Source organism: Lontra canadensis, unplaced genomic scaffold (genome assembly GCF_010015895.1).
Source record: "Lontra canadensis isolate GAN:19392208 unplaced genomic scaffold, GSC_riverotter_1.0 scaffold170, whole genome shotgun sequence".
Lineage (NCBI taxonomy): Eukaryota > Metazoa > Chordata > Mammalia > Carnivora > Mustelidae > Lontra > Lontra canadensis.
Window position 1 is genome coordinate 1524837 of NW_022631164.1, and position 20853 is coordinate 1545689.

The 20853-nt window shown below is 54.3% G+C and overlaps 1 protein-coding gene across 5 annotated transcripts; it reads right to left on the bottom strand.

Annotated features, from left to right (window-relative positions):
- Positions 1–1192: 1192 nt before the first annotated feature.
- On the bottom strand, positions 1193–20595 carry FOSL2 (FOS like 2, AP-1 transcription factor subunit). 5 transcript variants are annotated; one of them, XM_032845868.1, is made up of 4 exons: positions 20111–20595; positions 9868–10119; positions 4617–4724; positions 1193–2207 (listed from the first exon to the last, which is right to left on the bottom strand). In XM_032845868.1, exons 1-4 carry the CDS (start codon positions 20207–20209, stop codon positions 1689–1691), a joined length of 978 nt encoding a protein of 325 aa, XP_032701759.1. In that variant the 5' UTR covers positions 20210–20595; the 3' UTR covers positions 1193–1688. The 5 variants fall into 5 exon arrangements, with proteins under 5 accessions (XP_032701759.1, XP_032701762.1, XP_032701761.1 ...); XM_032845871.1 differs by lacking the exon at positions 20111–20595 and adding an exon at positions 19068–19341; XM_032845870.1 differs by lacking the exon at positions 20111–20595 and adding an exon at positions 18173–18773.
- Positions 20596–20853: the final 258 nt, after the last annotated feature.

The following is a 20853-nucleotide window of genomic DNA, read 5'->3' on the forward strand; positions in this document are numbered from 1 at the left end:
GGGCGGGCAAGTGAGCCAACGTGAAACAGCTTGCTCTCTCGCATGCTCTCTCTCCCTCCCGAGTCTAAAAGTTTAACCCCCACTGGGTTTGATTTAAATAATATCTATATAATTTTAAATTACCATACAATGATCTCTAGAGCGGAATCACAACAGCAGGGTCTCCCCCAGAGCACTAGCCCAGCAGAGGCCCATCCCAGATCAGCCAGAGAGCTAAGCGCTAGGGAGAAAAAGGCTCAGAGGTGTGGGAGGCAGGGAGCAGGAGGCCGGGAGGACTCCCTCCCCACTCCCAGCCCCATAGGAGGGGGGCGCCTCTCCCGTGGTGGGAAGCAACACATCTTATCTCTGATTTCAGCAACTGCCCCCCCACCCCACCGCCCCAGGAATGGCAGGTAAGCCCCAAGCCTTAGCGACAGCTCCGGGCCAGCGTTCACAGCTGGCTGGCTGGACCCGAGGAGCACTCTGGGGGAAGGAATATGTAAAAGAGAAAGCACTCCGTCAGGTAGCAGGTGACCACAAGGTAGAAAAGGCCAGGCAGCTCACCGAGAGGCGAATACCACTCTGCCTCCCTCCTTCCTCCCCTGCCTTTCCATCCACAGCAAAAGTGCCTTGGAGGCTTGGGGAGGGGCCACTGGGCAGCAATCTGGGGAGCGGCCAGGCCCACGCTCATTAAATCTCCGTGGGTGGCGTCACCCTGAGAGCCAGACTGGGGGAGGGCAGAGCCAGTAGGGACTTTGGAGTGATGTGTGGTTCCTAGGGAGGGACGCCTCCCTGGTCTAGAGAGAAGGGTCCAGGGGCAGGATGGCAAGGCAGTAATTATAGGAAACGTCCTGCTCAAGACACCAGGTAAAGGGAAGCTGGCTAGGACACCTTTGTGGCTTGTTGGCACTATTCCTGGCCTGGTAATTAGGCATTTGGCAAACCCAACCTGTGCTCCGTCTGTCTCACTCACACCCTGTCTTCTGGCCAAGCCGATCCTCCAAAGAGTTGTGTCCAAGGATGGGGAAGACGCGTCCTCCGAGCCTCCCAGTGATGGCAGCATCTCCCCCAGAGCTCAGGGAGCCCTGCTGGTGGTCCTGGAGATGGCGGTGGACCGGGGGGTGTCAAGGGAGGGAAGGTTCTGTATTGCACATTGACTGTCCCCTTCTGGAAAGTCAGCCCCAGCAGAAGAGTCAGTCACCTGCTGCCCATCTCCAGAAACGAAGAGCTTTAATATTCAGACCACCCAGATGAAATGTCATGGCAAATTTGATAAAAACCAAGAGGAAGTGAAATTGACACTGGGGGGAGGAAGAGGTGAATAGAGGAAAGGTGAAACCAAAAGGCACTGAGCATGCTGGGTGGGGCGGGGAAGGACACCATCACTCCAGAGACGTAGCATTAACAAAGGGACAGGAACGGTCCACACCAGCCGCAGGCTCTTCAGAAGCCGGAGAGATGCCTGAGTCCACCAAACCGAGTTTTCCAAGGCTTTTCAAGAAACAGGATTTGCTTTGCAAGATGAACAAGGGAGGAGGTCCCATGACTTCTAAGAGATCGCTGAAGTCCTCCAGCAAAATCCCACCTAGGTCTCCCCAGAGCCGGGCAGCTCTCTGGCAGGGTCCCCCTCTTGCCCTCACGGCCCTGGAGCACTTGAAGGTGCTGGTCCCTGGGAAGGAGGCAGTGATGAGGACCCCCCGGGAGCTGGGTTACAGAGCCAGCAGGGTGGGGGAGTTCAAGGAGTCTGATGACTGGTCCCCACTGCTACTGCTTCTGCGGTGAGCCTTGGAGCAGGACTCGGAGGGTGACGCAGGCGACTCCTGCTCCAGGACGGTGGGGTAGGTGAAGACGAGGTTTGACGTGCCTGGAGTGATGGCTGGCGTGGAGGTCACCACGATAGGTGTGTGCAGGGGCTCCTCCCCGTAGAAGCCCCCAGCAATGCTGATGGGCTTGATGACAGAGCGCTGGGCCTTGTCTAGCCCAGCCGATGAGGAGGAGGGGCTGTCCTCTTCCAGGGGCTCCTGCTTCACCACCACAGCACCCACTCCCCCGCCCCCACTGCGCAGGGACGGCAGCCCGGAGGCGGGAGGCGATCGGCGCTCCTCAGGGCTGATCTTGCACACAGGCCCGTGGGCCACCAGCATGAACTCCAGCTTTTCCTTCTCCTTCTGCAGCTCGGCTATCTCTTTCTGCAGGCCTGACTTCTCCTCCTCCAGCTCCTCTGTCTCCTGCAGAGGGAAGAGAGGTGAGTGAGGGGCAGGAATCTGCCAGGGACCTGCTGGGGGGTGGGGGGTGGGGCAGGAGGTTTGAAGCCAGGTGAAAAAGGGAAACCCAGAGCTGTGAAAGCAGCCAGCTCAGGCCCCCCAGCCATAGACCCCACCACTTCTCAAACACCTGGGGGCTCAGGATGCCTTTTAGGTCTCAAACTCCGGTCTGAGAAAGGTGGAAAGTCGGCTTGGAGGAAGGATGAAATGATAATTAGTGGCCACTGATAGAGGGCGAGCGAGCCTCCAGAAGCTTCCTGAAGCAGGTGTTTTCAATCAACTCATTTTGCAGATAAGGAAACCGGTTCAGAGAGGTTTGTTAATTTGCCCAACGTCACAGAGCAAGCAGGTAGGGTAGGCCAGACTTGACCCCAATGTATCCGACTCCAGGGTCCCTATGCTACCATGCCGGGCTGCCTCAGTGCCAGGACTGCCCCCAGTTCCCCGTGGAGGGGGTGGTTACAGTGAGGTCTGGAGGGGACAGGAGCACAGCATGCAGGCCCAGCCCTCTCTCCTCCTCATACTCCCTCAACCTGGTCCAGCCTGCCTGCGGCGGCGTCCACACCAGCCTCTCAGCTGCACACACCAGCTGAGGACGGCACTGGGCAGGCAGGAAGTTCTCCAGCAGTCCCGGCTAAATCGGCACTGCCCCACTTCCCTTTTTTGCTCTAATTTCTGAAGCATGTGATTCAGGACTCACAGAACCCTTGGAGAACATTCCGTTCGGTGCTTTAACAGATGAGGAAGCCCACAGCCAGAGCAGGCTGAGGCCGGCAGGGTCCCATGGCAAGGGGCTCAGGCCCCTCCCCTGACACAAAGCCAGAGAGAAGCCACAAAAGCCCACGGGGAGGCGGGGGTGGGGAGCGGGTGCGAAAGACGAAAAGGTGTGTGTCACGGGCCTCCTCCCCACTTTTCCCCTAACAGAGTCCTGTTCCAGAATGAGATGGTATGGGCCAGAGCCTCACGGAGCAGAGAACAGCATATTCCACGGTGAAAAAAAGTTTCCATCTGTCTCAAGGGTCTGACGAACGTCATGAGCTTATGAGAGGTTTCCTGTGGAGGATGTGGCTCAGGGGCCTGGGTGGCTGGGGCGGGTGGGGTGGCGGGGGAGTAGGGTGTGAGGCTTCTGGGGGAGGGAGGGGAGGAAAGCAGCGGGCCCCGGAGGAAAGGCTATTCTGGGGCTAGTGATGGGGAGCACCCAGGGTAGACTCAGAGGACCTGCCCCCTTAGAAAGTTAGTGGTGGGGAGGACTCCCTCGGGGGGAGTCTACCCGGGGAGCACTGATCACTAAGGAATCTTTTCACGTAGCATGGGAGAGCTCCCGCTTGTCCTCCCCACGCTCGCACACACACCTCCACCCGACATCCCTGCCGTCTACTGGGAATTCACATGAACACGTTCCGTCCCCAAGAGCCAGGGCTCCAGGATGGATGAAGGGAAGCTGGCGCAGAGGGATGGTACCGGGAGCATTAAGTCAAGTCACGGGATGGGCAAGGTGATGGACTTCCAAAGCCGCTCCCTGGCCGGTCACGGTAAAAACCGCCAACAGTCTCTCGTCTGCTCACTTTGAAAACATTCCACCAGGGACAGTCAGTCCTGGCTTTAGGCTTCCTCCCCGAGCCATTCGGCCCATCCTGTATGGCTAGGCTCTGGAGGGCGTTACGTGATGTTGGTCAGGTCAGGCTTTTGAGAGGGAAGGGCAGGGCCACAGCCCCCAGGTGTGGGCAATTAGGCAGCAGGGGAGAGTGACTCACAAGGGCAGAGGGAGCTACCAAGACGGCAGCTTCCGGCTCACGGCAGAGGTGGGGAACCCTTCTGCCACGAAGGGTATGAGAAAACCCCAGGAGAGTGCAACTCCGCTAGCACGTGACCGTGTCCATGAGACCCAGAGAGCTTCAAAACCCCTGCTGAGCTGAAAGGGGCAGGTCCCCCCCTGCCCAAACTAGCTCCCTTAAGCTAGCCCGGGCCACTCTGGCGGGTGGTAGGCACGGGGGCGGCTGGAACCTTGGGAAACAGCCCTGGAGGGGGCAGGTCTGGGCCCGCGCTGGCTCCCTCTGGAATCCCTCACCCAGGGGCCCCAGAAGGTTCAAGAGCAGGGAATGCTCAGAGGCTGAATGAGAGAGGGTTCGAGGCCCCAGCAGGCTGTTCGGGTCCCTCCTGGGGCCCAGCCTGGTGCCGAAGGCCAGCTCCCTCCCTCCCTCTCTCTCCTTCCATCAGGGCAATGCTAAACCTGTGTGCTCAAAGGACCCTTTCTATCTGCACTGGCTCATCTCTAGGCCACTAGAGGACGAGAAGAGGATGGGAGGCCAGGAGTCCCGAGGCCCTTGCTCTCGCCCCGCTGGAAGTGCCCCCGCCCCACACAGGGCTCCTCACCGCCTGCAGCTTCTCCGTCAGCTCCCTGCGGCGGTTTCGGCACTTGGCCGCAGCCAGCTTGTTCCTCTCCCTCCGGATTCGGCGTTTCTCCTCCTCTTCAGGCGACAGCTAGAGGCCAAGGTCAAGGACTGTGATTAGGTTTGGGTCCATGATTCAGCAGCTTTGCTTTCTCGCTGTATTTTAAGAAACACTTCTGAGGGGCACCTGGATGCCACACTGGTTGAGTGTCTGACTCTCAGATTCGGCTCAGGTCAGGATCTCGGGGTCATGAGATCAAGCCCTACATCAGGCTCCACGCTTAGCACTGAGTCCACGTGGCACTCTCTCTCCCTCTCCCACTCCTGTTAGCGCACGCGCTCTCTCTCTCTCTCTCTCTCTCAAATAAATAAATAAATCTTTAAAGAAAGAAGGAAAGAAGCCCTTCTGGGACTGTGTGTTCAAGGAGGGAGAAAGGCGAGAAGAGTGTGGCTGGGCTCGGCAGTCCCAGAATCGGCAGCTCACTGCTGGGATCCCCAGGGAGGGCCCTGAGAGCTGGACCCAGCCTGGAAGGTGACATCCCATGTCTGAGGGGAGACCAAGGCACCGACGTGTCAGGGACTCATCAGCCTAGGCAAGATGATAGCTTTTGTCACGTCAGCCCTGATCCCTGGCCAAGGCCAGAGAGAAGAAGCAGCTGGGGCCACGTCCCCAGAGTCCCCTCATGCCAGCCAGGCCTGGCCCCACCCACTTAAACAGCTTCTTCCAAAGCCTGGCTAATTACTCCTCCCCACCGATCTGCCAGCTCGGCAAGCCTCATTATCCCCATTTGGTTAAGTAGCTAGGCCCAGAGTAAGAACCACCCTGGGGGGAATGTACTATGGCCAGGGGGTAGGCCAAGGATGCCTCTCCCAACGTCCTCTCCCCACCCCAGAGGGCCAGCTGGCCACCATTCAACCCAGAGGACTCAAGAGTGCGCCCAGCACAAGGCTAGGCTGGACAGGACAGGCAAAAGGAAAAGGAACCCTCAGGCACGTTCGGTCCTGCTACCCACCATGTCCATTCATTCAACCAACAAGAAAGTTCTTCAAGGTGCCAGGCATGGTTTCAGGGGTTCAAGATTTATCGGAGAACCACATGAACTAAGACACCCGCGCAGAGCTGACAGTCTAGCTCCTCACAGGGAGGCTGGTTAGGGGCCCGTGACTCATGCCCCAGGGCAAGACCTTTGCTCTGAGACTCAAAGTCCAAGCTCTGTTTACATATAGCCCTTCCTGTGACCCCAGTGCCCCTGGCACACAGAGGTGACACAAGGCCATGGGCCAAGGCAGAAAGTAATTCCAAAAGAAAGGCCATCCCATGCTGTTTGCAGACAATGATGGCGTCCCTACCATGTGCCAAGTACACACATAGTCCAGGGGGCTTAGAAGATTCTATGGGGTATAAGATTTGGATCCCACCCTCAAGGGACAACGTGGGGGAAAAGCCAAAGCCACTTTTGGACGTGAGAAGGGCTGCCCCACTGGGAGATGCTGCCTCCACTGCCAGGCGCCCCATGAAGAAGGGAGGCACGGCCCTGGCTGGGCCCAGGTCAGAGTCCCCAGGCCTCCCCATAGCCCTGCAGGTCTGTTGTTGTGATGTCCAAAACAGCAGAGCAGGGCACAGCTTTGGAGAGGACAATCCCATCCCTGTCTACACTGAGGAAACCCTGTGGCCCCGACCAAGAGGCCAGAGTCCCACATCGAATTCTCCAAATGCTGGCACGGAAACATGCCAGTCGACGGCTCAGACGTCAAGTCCCTCTGAGGCCTCGGGCCCCCTGAGCACAGAGAAGCTCGTCACACCTTCTCAACTTGCAAATGCACCCCCCCACCCCTAGTAGTCAAGGCATGTGGCCCACAGGGAGGCAGGAAGCCTGGCAGGCTATAGGGAGACCTGCCGGCCTCCTGGTACCTCAGGTCCCTGTCTCCCAGGGCTTTGGCTAAGCTGCGTTCCCACCAAGGCCGACGTGGGCCTCCTTCCCTCCTAGGACATCCTCCCCAGGTTCCTTCACCGCCTCTGAGATCCCACCTCACTGGGGTTAAGAACCAGGCCCAGCTCCCCTCACCCACCAGCTCCACCCCCACTGTGTGCCTTCCCCCTGCAGCGGCCTCCAGGAGCGGCCCACAGAGCCCGCCCAGCTGCTAACACCCCTGTGAGCCCCCTAGGCCCCCGGCAAAGGCCTGCTCTCAGAGTCCCACACTTCATCTCGGCTGCCCCTCCGTCCTCCAGCCCCGGCTTCAGTCCCAGCCTCTGAAACCCTCCACCTCCCCGGGAGAGCCAAAGGCTCCACATTCTCTCTTCTGGGAGGTCTAAGGCGGCCTGGGTGCAGAACACCGACGGGGCCATTCTGTGTGGCCTCGGACAAATCACCCAACCTTCTGAGCCTCAGATTTCCCATTTAGAATATGGATTACTGGGACCTGCCCTGCCTTCCACAAAGTTTCTGGGATGATCAGATGAGATGCAGTGTGAGAGCCCTTTCTAACCTAGAAAGTGCTAGAAGGGAGAAGACTAATTCAGAGGTCTCCTCGCTGACGCTTTTTCAGAGCCCTGTAAGAGTCCAGGTGAACTGGAGATCCAGCGTCCACACACTTGGGTATCCTGCTCTGTGTGGGGACCGGCTGCCCAGCTGAGGTCATGAGGCCACTCGGCTGAGGCCCTGAATCTGTGCTGCTCCCAAACCTGTCTCACCCTGAGCCCAACAGTTACCAAGAGCCGGCTGGGCCCCCTGCAGTCCTGCATTCAGGGTTCACTACTCAAAGGACTACTGGGGCTCCCCTTGAGGCCCAGACAAGCCCCTCATCTGTCACTAATGAGGGCCAGAAAAGGCGCGGAGCCGGTTGCTGCCCCTTTCAGCCTCCCTTCCCCTTTGGGGGCTTCCGGACAATTCTGGCCTTCTGATTGGCCTAGAAGTCTCTCCCCTATCTGTAAGATATGGGGCAGCCTGTGGGAGCTGTCGGCATAGGAAGTGTAGAGGGGTGGTGATACCAACATGGTCACAACTTGAGTGTGTCAGCACCACCGCGGACACACCCACAAGCCACACACCCTCGGCTCCCCGCCTCCTCAGTCGCCGCCACGGGCCTCAGAGGGAGCCTCTGGGCAGGCTCTGAGGAGGGCAGGCAGGCACTGTGCTGGCTCTGGGGAACAGGCTCCTCTCCCTCGGGGGGGGGGGGGGGGGAGAGGTCAAGCAGGCGGAAGTCAGTTCAGAGGAAGACCCCTGGGCTAGGGACGCAAAGAGCCGAGGTTTGAGGATGCTACTGTCCAGACTTCCTCCAAGCTGCTGGCTGATTATCTGAATTCCTGACTGAAGTGGGATAAAATGCTCCTGGCTCTCTCCCTCCCTCTCAGAAAAGGAAGGAAATTCTCCAGACAGATTGTCTTAAGGCACGCCTAGGTGGTATGGTGGGAAAACCACAGGGCTGAAGGTCAGGGGAGGTTGATTCCAGCCCCGGCTCAGCCACTAACTCATAGCATCACCCTCAACAGAACCCTTCTCCTTTCTGGACCTCTGTTTCCTCATCTGTAAAATGGGTACAGAGGGGAAATTGGAAAAGCTAGTCTTCAAAGTCTATTTCAGGTGCAAGCTTCTAAATCAGGTGTGAACTAGGCCCAGAAAAGAATGCAGCGTGTTCAGCATATCTTGCTTTTTTGAAAACCCGCTCTCACTGAAGTCACTTACATAAGTTGGGGAGTGGAATCCAGGTCATCGGGGACTATAAAGCTTGACATCTTGGGCTCCCGAAGGAAGCGTAATTTAAAGGACAGTGCGATCACGGCTACTGCAATGTTTACATCTACAATTTGGAAAGCAACAGCACAGGGGATAGCAGCCACTTGCCCCAGCAGCGCAAGCCCAACAACCATCATGCTTTGCCCTGCGCTGAGCCCTGCCATTAACAGAACAAACCAGCATGTCGGGGAGGCCAAGCCCAGCTTTATCCTCAGAGGAATAGAGATCCTATGAATGCTCCCGGTTCCTCAGAGCAGGGACCCTTGCAGTCCTCAGTATCCTGGGTTGGCACTGGGTCCGTGATTATCCATGGGGGACCATGTGTGAAAGATCCTTGTATGGGAACACTGGGATCCCAGAGCGCGAGTGGACGGTGGTGGACATGGAGAGGAGTGACTTACCAGGTGAATGTTTCATTTGAAAAAAGGATCCCACCACTAAAGTATTTTCCCTTCCCTGGATCCACAGTGAGATGGTATTATAGAAAGAGCACTGTACAGAGAGTCCAGGGAACTGGGTTCTAATCCAGACTTCCCATAGTCTTGCCAAGTGGCCTCAAGCAGGTTTGTCTAGGCTTTGGTTGTATCGTCTGTGAAGGGGAATCCACGGGGCCCTTAGGAGGCTCATCTCCCCTTTTTATGCATGATTCTCATTTCTCTTTTGGGAATCAGGGGGCCCATCACTACCCTGGCTCCCTATTGATAGAGATGGCATGCCTTGGAGGAGTGGTAGATGGTGTCTAGAAGCAGCAACCCACACTGTCTCGTGTCCCTCCCTGCCAGGCAGATGCCTTCTTGAAGCTGAGCCCTTGGAGGGCAAAAAAAGCCGACATCTGACCTGCTATCCCCCCACCCCCCACACATGCTTTCAGTCTCCAAAGACCCCAGAGTCACTGCCCTTCTGGAAGGGGCATTGTAGGTACTTGAAATGGGCTTCTGCTTCAAGTTGGAGGCCTGGGAAGCCGAGGAGGAAAGGCAAGTACTGTGGGCCTGGATGGTGACCCTTCAGGTCTGCTGAGTGTTTCCCCTACACCAGACACCAAGAGACAATGCAGGGCTAACCCCTGCATTGTTTCTGGCTAGGGCTTCATTGGTTGTGTGTCCTGCCATGGATGAGGGAAGGACTCCCCTTCATGCAAGTCCCAACAGTGCTTCCTATCTGCTGAGACCGCATCACACGCAGCGCTGTTTTCCCACACATGGTCTCATTTGCATGGCGACGAGTTCTATGTGATAGGCACCATAATCCCCATTTTGCGCTGAGGGAGTTGAGACTTGGGGAGCCTCAGCGACATGAGCAAGATGACAGAGCCAGGTCGGACTCTCAGGCCTCCAGCTCTGCTTCCCACGAGGAGGGTCATGGGCCCCTGGTCCAGAATTCCCTCTTCTCGGTGCTCCCAGGACACCGACCCAGCTCCCCAGCAGACCACAGAAAAACACTGTGTGTTACCAGGCCCTGAAAGGCCCCCACGTATCTGCTCTCCACTGATTTGAGACGTACCTGCTCGTCTCTCCTCCTGCGGCCCACAGTGGTGCCAATGGTCTTGATCACACCGGGTCTCGGGAGTGCCATGTGCCCAGGGACAGAGGCCAGGCCCGGCAGGGGGCTGTAGGGGTGCGAGCGAGGGTATGGGTTGGACATGGAGGTGATCACCGTGGGCTGCACCATCCACTGCAGGTCCTGGCTGGTCGTGATGGCGTTGATGGTGGGGATGAAGGCGCTGCCTGAGCCAGGCATATCTACCCGGAATTTCTGAAATGAGGAGAGAAAACTGTTGAGCCAGTAAGTATGGAGCAGAAGAGGACGACTTCGAGGTCTCAGCAGGCCCTCCCAGGGGCCTTCAGGGCTAGCTATGCCCACATCTGCAGAGCAGCCCTCCCCCTGGCCTCATGAGCCTCTGGGTCACCTGCCAATTAGTCCCCAGGGTACTGGGGCTGGGGACCCCTTGAGGAGATTTGCAAACCAACAGCTTTGGGGGCAACAATGATCACCAGGAAGCTCATTGTGTCTGCTTTTGTTACTTTCCAAATAGGTGTAAGATGGGGCTGTGACCCCATCCAGGGGGAGGCCAGGTCCATGAAAAGGTGCCCTCCAACTCCTGAGACTGAAAAGTGGTAGCCTTTGTGCCCTTGTCCTCCTCCTGGCCCTCAACCGCCATCTGGCTTGGAGCAGACGCAACGTGTCTCTCTCTACCTACCGACAAACCTATCTGCGTTCGTAGATGTGTCTGTGTGAAACTTGAGTGCTGCTAGCTCAGAGTTTTCTGTCTCTTAATTTATGCCCAGACCATGTTGCAGAACTCTCCGGAATATACTGCAGGAAGCATTCTATTTAAAATATAAGATGATGACAGAGTAGAAACACTAAAATGGGTCACGCTCCTCAGCAGTTGGTCTTGGCCCTTCTTCAGGGCCGACTACTAGAAAGTGAGAGGAGGGAGAAGGGAAAGACCTCCCTGCCCCCATGCCTCCCTGGCTTCCAGCTTTTCAGGAGGAAAGCGCCCCAGTGGGAGCCCTCCTCCTCAGGTGATTCCTTTTTCCACACATAGGTTCTGCAAATCCTTTATTCCCTAACCTGGTAGGTGACATGATGAATATAATAATGTCACTTACTGAGTACTTACTAAGTGATGGGTCACCGTGGTAATTTTTGACCTCAATTATCTGATTAATTCTCCCTCTGAGGTAAGAACTACCATTATCTCCATTTTAGAGGCAGAAATTTAGGCGTAGAGAGATTGAGTAACCTATCCAAGGTCACGCTGCTCCTAAGCAGGGGTGGGTCAGGACTCAAATATGGTTCAGCCTGACAAAGAGGACAGGGCTCTCACACATGGTGCTATACAAGGTTCCGTGCATTGCTTTCTACTTCCTTGAAATCCAGACCCAGGTGCTGGTACCCACCCCTACTGCCCTCAGAGCATCAGCTCATCCCTGCCAAGAGACCCTACAGACCGTCCCTCTCCCTGAAGAGGCCATAGATCTGACCCCAGATAAAATCCTGCTATCGTCACGGGGACTATAGCATCCCCCCTCTCTTGGCCCGGTCAGACCAACCAGAAATAGAAGTATTAGTAGCAAAGCCAGCTGCCTTGTCTCTGTCCCTGGTGACAGATGACACCTGGGTTCCTGTTGTGTAAATAAAGTGGGACTTAGAGCCCCTGACTATAATTGAGGGAGTTGGGGCCCCTTCCTTGCTCGTTCCCCTGCCAGCTGAGTGGCCCCAGTCTGGGTCAGGGGGGATGTCTCTGCCTCACTTCCCAGAATGCCCCAGGGTCCCAGGCCAAGGGCGTTCAGTGAAGAAAGCACAACCCAGCACAGGGGATTTTGGGATTCCACAAGGAGACCCACCGGGGCGAGAAATCCTGGGATTCTGTGAAGCTACCCGCACAATGGATTCTGGAATTCTAGGAGAAGAGCTGCCCAGTACAAAGGATTCTGAGTCATCTTGGAAGGCAAAGACAACTCGGCTTTTATCAGGAGCTGACTGAGCTGGGTGTGTGTGTGTGTGTGTGTGTGTGTGTGTGTATAGGAAGGATGCAGTGAACAAGGAAGAATCCAAGCGGGAAACGATCTTCAAGGAGAAAACGTGGACAACTGAGCTGGGCCTTGAGGAGGCACAGTACTGAAAGCCCGGAAGTGTGGCTGAGTGTGCAGAAGGATAAAGGCCCAGACAGCTCCGTTTCTCTTGGGGGGTTGGATGGGAGGGGGGAGGTGGCAGGAGGCCTGGATTTGAGGCCTTCGCAGAATCACGGAGGACTGTTTCCCTTCTGGGAGGGAGAATCCGAACACAAAACTCACCACACCATCATGAGGATTAAATAAGTAGCTACTTCTAATCACTGGCTATAAAAGCACACCGGTGGTGCTCACCGGTGGCTGCCCATTAGAATATTCTGAGGAGCATTTTCAAAACACCAACGTTGGAGCCGGCCTCGCCATTAGAGCTCTAAAATAACACGTCTGGGGTGGGGCTCTGATAAGGTATTAAAAAAAAAAAAAAATGCCTGAGGAGATTCTAACATGCAGAGCGGGGGTTGAGAAACACTGCGCCAAGCAAATGGAAGGCGGCACCGGCCTCACCATCACCATCACCACCACCATGATGGCGTCTCGTCACTGCGCGTGCGCACTCTGCTTGGGGTGGCTCCAGGAAAAACCGCCAGCGTCCTACTCCCGGGAACCACCCAACATTTTTATTCCATTTCTCTCCCCAAGTCAGGTTCTGGGTCTGAAGAACACCTGAGGCATCCAGCATGAGGGTCACAGAAGGTTCCCTCTGGGAGAGAATGGTCAGCTTTTCTCTCAGGAAACCCTCCAAGAAAATCGCTCCTCATTTCAACAAACAAAAGAGCTCCCTTTTCAGCCTACGGGAAGCAAGCAGAAAACCTGAAGCACATCTGGGAGGCTGAGATCCCTTGGGAATAAGTGGATGATTCTCAGCCCCTCCCCCCCGGGGCGGGGGGCCCTTGGGCCCTCCAGGGCCCTCACTCTGGGTCTCCAGAACGTGCTACCCGGCCTTCAGCCAGATTCCTTGCAGCTATGTCTTGGTCCAGACAAAACAAGACAGCAGTAAAAACAAGGCACTAGGTAATGACTGCCTCTAAGTGCGGGTACAACTTGTTTCAGAGGGAGGTAAAGCCATCTGGATAACACACTGGCTCTAAACCACACAGAAAACAACGTCCCAACCCCAGAGGGGACTGGAGCTGTGATCAAGAGGGCTTGTGTCTCCTCCAGGAGCCTCCCTGAGACGCTCGCACAAGTTTCAAGGAGATCCAGAGATGGGACTTGTCTCCCCTCCAGAGGTATTATCCAGAAAGCTACCCTGAAGTAGGTGAGAAGAGGTGAGGCGAGGAGTCTGTGGTCCCAGGAGTCAGCCGGGCAATCTTCGCCAACAGACCCAGGAATCGGTCAAATACCGTGCTGGGAGTAGTCCCCGTTCTCCGGAAGGGTTATACTAAACATAAATCAAGATAGGATTTCTGGGCTGCGGGCATGAGGGCCGTGTGAGCCCTGCCAAGCACCAGGTGTGTGCTGAGGGGGGATAGAGGAGGTAAGTCTGGACCTCACTTGTGTCCCCTGGGGCTCTCCAGCCCCTGCCCCTTGGAAGCCCCTCCTCCAGGGACAGGACGGAAGATGCTGGATGGCTGGGTGGCCTTCCAGACTGGCAAAGCCCCTAAATGCTTTGACTGTGTCATCCTGCTGACTTCTGGGTGGGCAAGAATGCCTATAAAAGGACAGACTGCCCCCCATGGACCTCCTAGAGCAGAGTGTGACAAACTTTGGCTGTAAAAGGCCACATACTAAATATTTTAGGCTTTGTGGGTCACGCGGTATCTGTCGCAACTATTCAACTCTGCCGGGGACAGTGCGTAAACAAACAGGTGTGCCTGTGTTCCGTGAACTCTTATTTACAAAAATACTGGAACCGTGTTTTGGGGACCCCCCCTTCTAGAGGACCATTCCCTCTCCTAAGTATCAGGGCTAGGGGAAAGAATAAAGAGAGGAAACACGAAAGAAAAAAGACCGACAGAGAGAGAACTTTTCCTTTAACTCAGGGAATCTCATTCACCAGCTTGAAACTCCAAACCAAGAAGCTGAAGTTCAAGCCCTTACAAGCTTTGTTGTGGGTTTGTGGGCCTCCTAAAAGACCCCTCTTTATCCTGAAGCACCCCTATTTAAGGGTGCTGTGGGGCTGTCCAGTCCTGCTCCCAGAATCTCTAAGGAAGACAGATCAGAACACAGTGCCCTACAGTCTCCCAGCTTCACCAGGTCGGAGAAGTCCCTGCAGCCCAGCACTTTCTGATTTGGAAAAATGACCTTCCTGAACTTGACAGCTGGGCCTTGGATTCAGAAATGAGGGTTACAACCATAGCCTTTTGCAGAAGGGTCTAGGAAGTAGGCTTTGGGTTCTCATTTCCTACAGACATGACTGGACCAGGACTTGGGCCAGAAATTCCTGCACTGGGTAGAAATGGCATTTCAGATGCGTGGAGGGTCAGTGTTGTCAGCCCATCCACTCGGCCAGGCATCTCTCCATCACACGACGAGGCTCGACGTGTGCTCGACGGGGCTCCCAAGCACTCAAGCCACGAACCCCAGAAATAACTTGTGACCTGTCTCAGCAGGTAGGCAGGTATGACTATGCATGTCTGGAAAGGGGCTGGCTTCTTTCTCTTAAGGAACCCCCCTTTAAAATATTTATTTATTTATTTATTTCAGAGAGAGAGAGAGAGCGCGCACAAGCAGGGGGAGGGCAAGCAGAGAGACAGGGAGAAGCAGGCTCCCCAGTCGAGCAGGGAGCCCAACGTGGGGCTCCATCCCAGGACCCTGGGATCATGACCAGAGTTGAAGGCAGATGCTTAACTGACCGAGCCACCCAGGTGCCCCTAAAACCCTATTTTTTTTTAAAAATTCACAGCATGGGAAAAGTTCCAAAATTTCTACAGACTGGCTTAGGGGAAGAGAGCAGAAGAGACAACTCCTGCTTCAAACACCCCAGAACACCCCAACTGAGGTCCAGCTTAACTCCAATGTTCTCTGTTTCTATTTCTTCTTTGGAGAAGATTCCAAAGTCTTCTATATGGAATTCAACCCGTCTTCACAGAGTGTGCACTGGACAGCACTTTGACCTTTCCTATCTGAAGAAAGCCACTTGTGTCACAATGGAAATGGTTGCTAATAACTCAGGATTTTCCCCAACTTCACAGCACACAAACACTCTCTCAGGTGATGGGTCTCCTGTCAGCTTCCTCTCTTTCCCAGTTTTACTTAAAAGAACCACAGTCTCCTCCTGGTCCTCACCACCAGGGTGAAGCAAAACAAAGCAAAGGAAGAAAAGAAAAACGGCCAGAAGAACGTGGCCGGTATGGAGTTACCACCCAGTTTCCCCAGTTTCTTTCCTCCCAGGGCCCTTCCGGCCAGAAACCCCACTCCAAAGCATGGCAGGGATGGGAGTGGAAATCCTACTATCCTGTATACCCCTTTTGCAGTCAGTGGAAGCGCAAGGCATCTGATCTTTCCTTGAACCACAGCAGGGTGAGCGTGGCCAAGTGCCTGCCAGAGAGACGGTGCTGGGCAAGAGAACGCCTCACTTCCCTCTCAGGCCCAGTGAACTGGAGAGTTACCAAGTGGGGTTTGGAAGACATCTATTTGCTTCAGTCAAGGCAGCTGCCATCACGTTGAAATGTTGTGGCCACCAAAAGAGGATGAGCCAGATCCACAAAGGAATGATGCTATTTTTTTTCTCTCAACAAATAGAGCACAAAGTTAGCTTCTGGCATTCTCGAAACCAGTACCTTTCTTCCTGTTTCACAGAGGAAAAGAAACATCTAAAGTAGGGATGGCAAAAGTGCCTATTTCAGGGTTGGTGACTGCTCTTGGTGACTTCTCTCCCAGGGAAGACTCCTGAGCAGGGAGACCAAGATGACTCAGGGTCCCACTGGACTTTGGACCCAGTCTGGGATCACCCAGACCTTCTATGAAAGACTTGAGTCCTTATAAGTCACACCTTTTGATAACTTCCAAATATCAAAGTCCAGTCTCAAAGGACAAAGCTCTGTGAGCAGGGAGGGTTTTTGAAAGAATTTGCTGAAGGTGATTCCAAAAGAGGAGTGTTGTCAAACCTTGAGTCTGACCAAGAACCACAGCAGTCAAAGAAGTAGTTAGTCTCTGCCAGGAATAATTTCGAAGGGCACCACGGTGATTTGGATGTGTAAATTCTGGTGTGTTTGCATTACGATAGGGAAAAAAGGGGCACCTGGGTGGCTTAGTCAGTTAAGTGCCCAGGTCATGATCCCAGGATCCTGGGATAGAGCCCCACATAGGGCTCCCTGACCAATGCGGAGCCCGCTTCTCCCTATCCTTCAGCCCCTCCCCTACCACTCCTGTTCTCTAATAAATCTTTAAAAAAAAAAAAAAATGGGGAAAAAAAACAAACCCAAGGCTCCTAACTTGACACTCACCTTCAACAATAAGGCAGGCAGAAATAAAGCAATGGAAATGCACTCGGGTTTCGAGAGGAAAATTCAACCTCCGTTCAGACAATACATGACTGCTACTTCACCCCGTTCACTTTGATGAAAAAGTGACACTGACTTCCACCATCAAGAATCAGTTGAACAGACAAATTCCTGGGATAACATTTTGTTTGATCTTAATCTACAACGTCTACAAGATCAGAGACAAAAAACCCCCGGGGGGGGCACCAAACCCCTAATATACACCTCCCACCTTCCCACCAATTCTGAAACCCCCCTCCCCCAAACAATCCTGTGTCATAATACAAACACCTCAAGAAAACAAGCCTTGGGAATTTGAATTCCTGGCACCCTAAAGAAAAGACAAACATCAAAATAGGGAAAGAAAAAATCACTCCTTTTTGAACCAGGTTTTATTTAGAACAGATTAAAAAAAACCCTGCATTTCAAAAAGTCAGGCAGTTCCTAGTTAACCGCTGTTAGATATATGGCATTTATTTGTCCCAAATTAAAAAGAAAAAAATCCTAAGAATTCCGAAAACTCACCAAGTTAACACTGTCTGGGGCTGGAAAAATACCTTCCCCAGACAGTTCTTCTAAGAATGTCCCGTAGGGGGCACTAGAGAGGTGTGATTGGGACTGACTTGGGAATCACAGTCATTTCTGGTAAAAGTTCTTTGATGTGAGGAATGTCCCAGCCTGGTACAGTTGGCAAAAGTTCACTCCGGGGAATTTTGTGTGTGTGTGTGTGTGTGTGTGTCTGTCTGTCTGTCTCTTGGGAAAGGGCGGCTGCCGAAGAAGAGAGCTAGCCTGGTATTCCTTGATTCCAGAAAGGAACTGTCCCTCTTGGTTTATTTTCACAAGTTATCTGAGGAACCAACAAATGGCAACCTTGGAAAAGTTCTGGGTCTTGTTTTTGTTTTTTTTTTTTTTGTTTTTTTTTTTTTTTTTTCATTAAAAGGGGGCCCAGCTGATGAAAACAAGTTATGAAATGACCTGTGTTTGTGTAACTGGCTGATTGCGTAATGCTCAGGCCCTGAAACCGTAATAGTTGGGCAGCCAGGCAAGGCATATATCTGGGAGGTGTTTTCCTAGGAAACGCAGAAGAGAGAGAAAACAACAACAATAAACAGAAAATGCCAGGAGGAGGAGGTGTGTCCAACGATTATTGACGAAACAAAATCACCAATGACCAACCTTCGAGATTAAAACTATAACTGGAACAGGAAATATTTTTCATGCTTGGAGTTCCTGCCATATACAAGAAGACTGGTTTCAACACAGAGTTACCTGCCCCCCACCCCTCCGAAGTCCCTGGAACTCATGGCCATGTGTTAAAATCAAGCTTTATTAAACTAGAGAAAAGAAAGTTTTGGTTTGAGTAAACAGCAACAAACTTATCGGGACTATCAGACCCCACAAACAAACAGATGGGGAAAAAAATAATATTCACTGGCCCAAGGGAAAACCAGAGCACCCTCTTTTCTTATACCGACCAGTCCACGGAGACGCTACAAAGGTGGAAGTCCCAGCATAAATGCCAGGAAAGCCGCCCCATAAAGGAAGCTGAGAGAAATAAAGTGATTACAAGTCGTATCTGGTATGTAATAAAGTTACCTTGAGCCCGAGATCGGGTGGGGTCCAGGCGCAGACTTGGGAAATAACAAAAGCCTCTCAAGTCAGTCCCGAGGACCACAGAACAGCTTGGCTCCAAGTTGGAGAGATGATGGAAAAACCTTCCCCCCACCCCATCCCCCGCCTGCCTCCTCCCACCTCCTTCCCTAGGAGTGGACAGGCTGAGAAACTTGTCCAAAGCCGCATTACCTTGCTGATCCCTCTGGTTTGAAAGGCACCTCACTCAAGCTGCTGGGCCAAACAGGCAGGCGTCTATGCGAGAAGCCCGTGCACTAGTTATTACTAATTGCAAAATCCTTGTGTGTTACAGCATGCTAGGAATTAGCCCACAGCTGCTTTTTGCTTCGGTAATGAGGCCCCATTACACCCTGCTGGACTGAGTTCTCTTCCTTCTTCCTAGCACTGGTTTCCTGTCTGATTTTCTTCCAAAACAGGGAATTGCCTCCGCTCACATCCTGGGCTCAAAGCCCTAGTGACACAGATTATTCAATCTGGGCACTGATGTCCGGTCTGACTTCCCATTCGGGCCCCAGGGTCTGAGCAAAGCCAGGCGGCAAGATTGTCGTATTACAGTGGTAAATGCCAGGAAAACGGCAGCAAAAGGGACAGACAAGATATCAAAAGATCTCTTTCAGATTCAGGGAGGAGGAGAAGGACGTTTTGGCAGCTTGCTGAATTGGAAAATAAGGGAATGGGTATAAATGACTCCGACCCGTTGCTTAAGGATATTTGGATTCAATTAAAACCACCAACGGGACTGGAAAGTGAGCAAAAGCACTTTTTAAATAAGATTTAAAACTCATCACCTTGGTGCTCATTATAAAGGGTGCCTCAAATGCTCCCTCAATGCACCGACTAGGTTCTCTATGGTGGGTGCTTGTGGGGGCACCAGGGGAGATACAGAAAAGCCATTCTGGGGACTCACCAAGTACGGGGAACCCCTTCGCAACAAGGTATCCCTCTTCAGATCCCAAAGAGAGATGTCTTTCCATTTTATTTTCTGGCAGGATCCACCCCTCCAGGGGAAGCCCACCCCAGTCCCTCCTGGCTGGCTGGCTTCTAGAGGCCAAGGCCACTGCCTTACCAGGGCAACTCCTGCTGTAGCCAGCTTGCCCAGAGACTCCGCAGATCCTAACCCAGATGGGCTTCGGGTTGTAGTGGCCTTGTTTGCTAAGCCAGCTCCCTCTGAAGCCTGAGGGTGGGGGTGGGGGGCAGCTGCTGCAGAGGGCAGACACCCCACTACCCCACCAGCACCCTTCTGGTATTTACAGACACAGATCGCAGGCACAATCCTTCCAGTGCAAACCAGTCTGGCTGCTTTAGAAACAAGTTGTTTTTCCGCTTCCAGAACCACCCAGGAGCCTAAGCAAGCTCTCTTCTCCCCCCACCCCCCCACTTCTCTCTGCAGGCGTCCTTGCCCCAGGTACCCCTCCCTAGACCCTCAAGGCGCCGTTCTGGTGGCAGTACAGGCTCCTTCTCTGACCCCAACAGGAGATGGATGGGCGCAGGGGCACAAAGATGCAGGGCCCGAGCCTATCAAAGCTGACCTCCTCCTTCCTGACCTTCGCACCCTATTCCCAGAGCGACAACCCTCACCCTCGCTCTGGATTACTTGAAGGAGCCTAACCATGTTTTCAAATCCCTAACCTCTTTCAGAAATTAATACTGATGGAGAGCAGGGGAAGAGAGGGAGAGGGCTCTCCCGCAGGAACGGAGTCCTTGGATGTCGGGAGGGACCAGTGGGTGCAAAGATTTTTCTTTTTTTTCCCACCGCGGAGAAGTGACGGGGGTGGGGAGGAGGGAGGGATTTCTGGGAGAGGAGTTAGGCTCCGGAGAAGGGGAGCTGCAATTCCAGGAGCTTGTCTGGGTAAGATGTAGAGTGAGGGAAAGGGTTTGCCGGCTCTTCAAGCCCACTCCTCGGTCCAATTAAAAAAAAAAAAAAAAAAAAAAGTGTTTGGGGAGAAGGGTGAGCAGGACAACACGAAAATCCAAAACTTGCAATGGTGACCCCGTAGGAATTTTTCTCGCCAAGCCAAAAACGGGAAAAGAAAGCAGAAGAGGCAGTGGCGGCGAGAGGAGGGCCGGGGTCCGCCCGCGCCGCCAGGTGCACCCGGGGCCCGCACCTACCTGCTGGCCGCCGCCGCTGGTGTAGGACTCGGCGTGCGCAGGAGAGCCGCTGCTGCCCCGGGACGAGGTGTCAAAGTTCCCGGGATAATCCTGGTACATGATCCGCGGTGGGGGCCGGAGAGGAAACAGGGTGTTTTTCTTCCCCCGCCCTCGCCGCGGCCGCGCACCGGCTGCTGCGGGCTCGCTCCCTGCGGGCCGCGCCTCGGGCTCTGGTCTTCGCTCCCGGGCTGCTCCCCGACGGTGGCGGGTGCGGACGGGAGGCGGCGACAGCCCAGGAACCGTGCCTCCCGAGCGCCTCGCGCTGCGCTGCTTTCCTGCTCTCCGAGCGCCGCGGGACCGGCTGGCCCCCCAGTCCCTCCCTCTAAAAGTCCGCGCGTCCCTCGGTCCCTCCCCTGCGCGCGCCCTCCCGCTCCCGCGCGCAGCCGGAGCCCAGCCGGGACAGCCGGCCCGATCAAAAACTGAAAATTAAAAAAAAGAAAAGAAAAGAAAAAGAATAAGAGCCCGGCGGATCACGCCTGCCAGGTCCCGGGGCCCCCGATTGTAGACAGGGCAAAGAAAAAAAACAAACCAAAAAAAGGCGAAAAGAAAGGCTGCCCGCCGGGAGAAACTTCTATTTCCTCCTTTTAGAAAAGGAGCTGAGAATAAACTTCCTGTGGCCGACTCGCCGCCGGAGTTTCGGAGCGGCTCGGACACTTGCGGGGAGAAGGTAGCCCGTGCCCGGCCCGCGCGGTTCCAGCCGAGCC

Coding starts and splice junctions, on each gene's coding strand:
- FOSL2 (XM_032845868.1), bottom strand. CDS start 20,209: ATGTACCAGGATTATCCCGGGAACTTTGACACCTCGTCCCGGGGCAGC. Junction 10,120..20,110: donor CCAGCGGCGGCGGCCAGCAG/GTAGGTGCGGGC, acceptor TCCTCATTTCAG/AAATTCCGGGTAGATATGCC. Junction 4,725..9,867: donor GCAGGAGGAGAGACGAGCAG/GTACGTCTCAAA, acceptor CTTGGCCTCTAG/CTGTCGCCTGAAGAGGAGGA.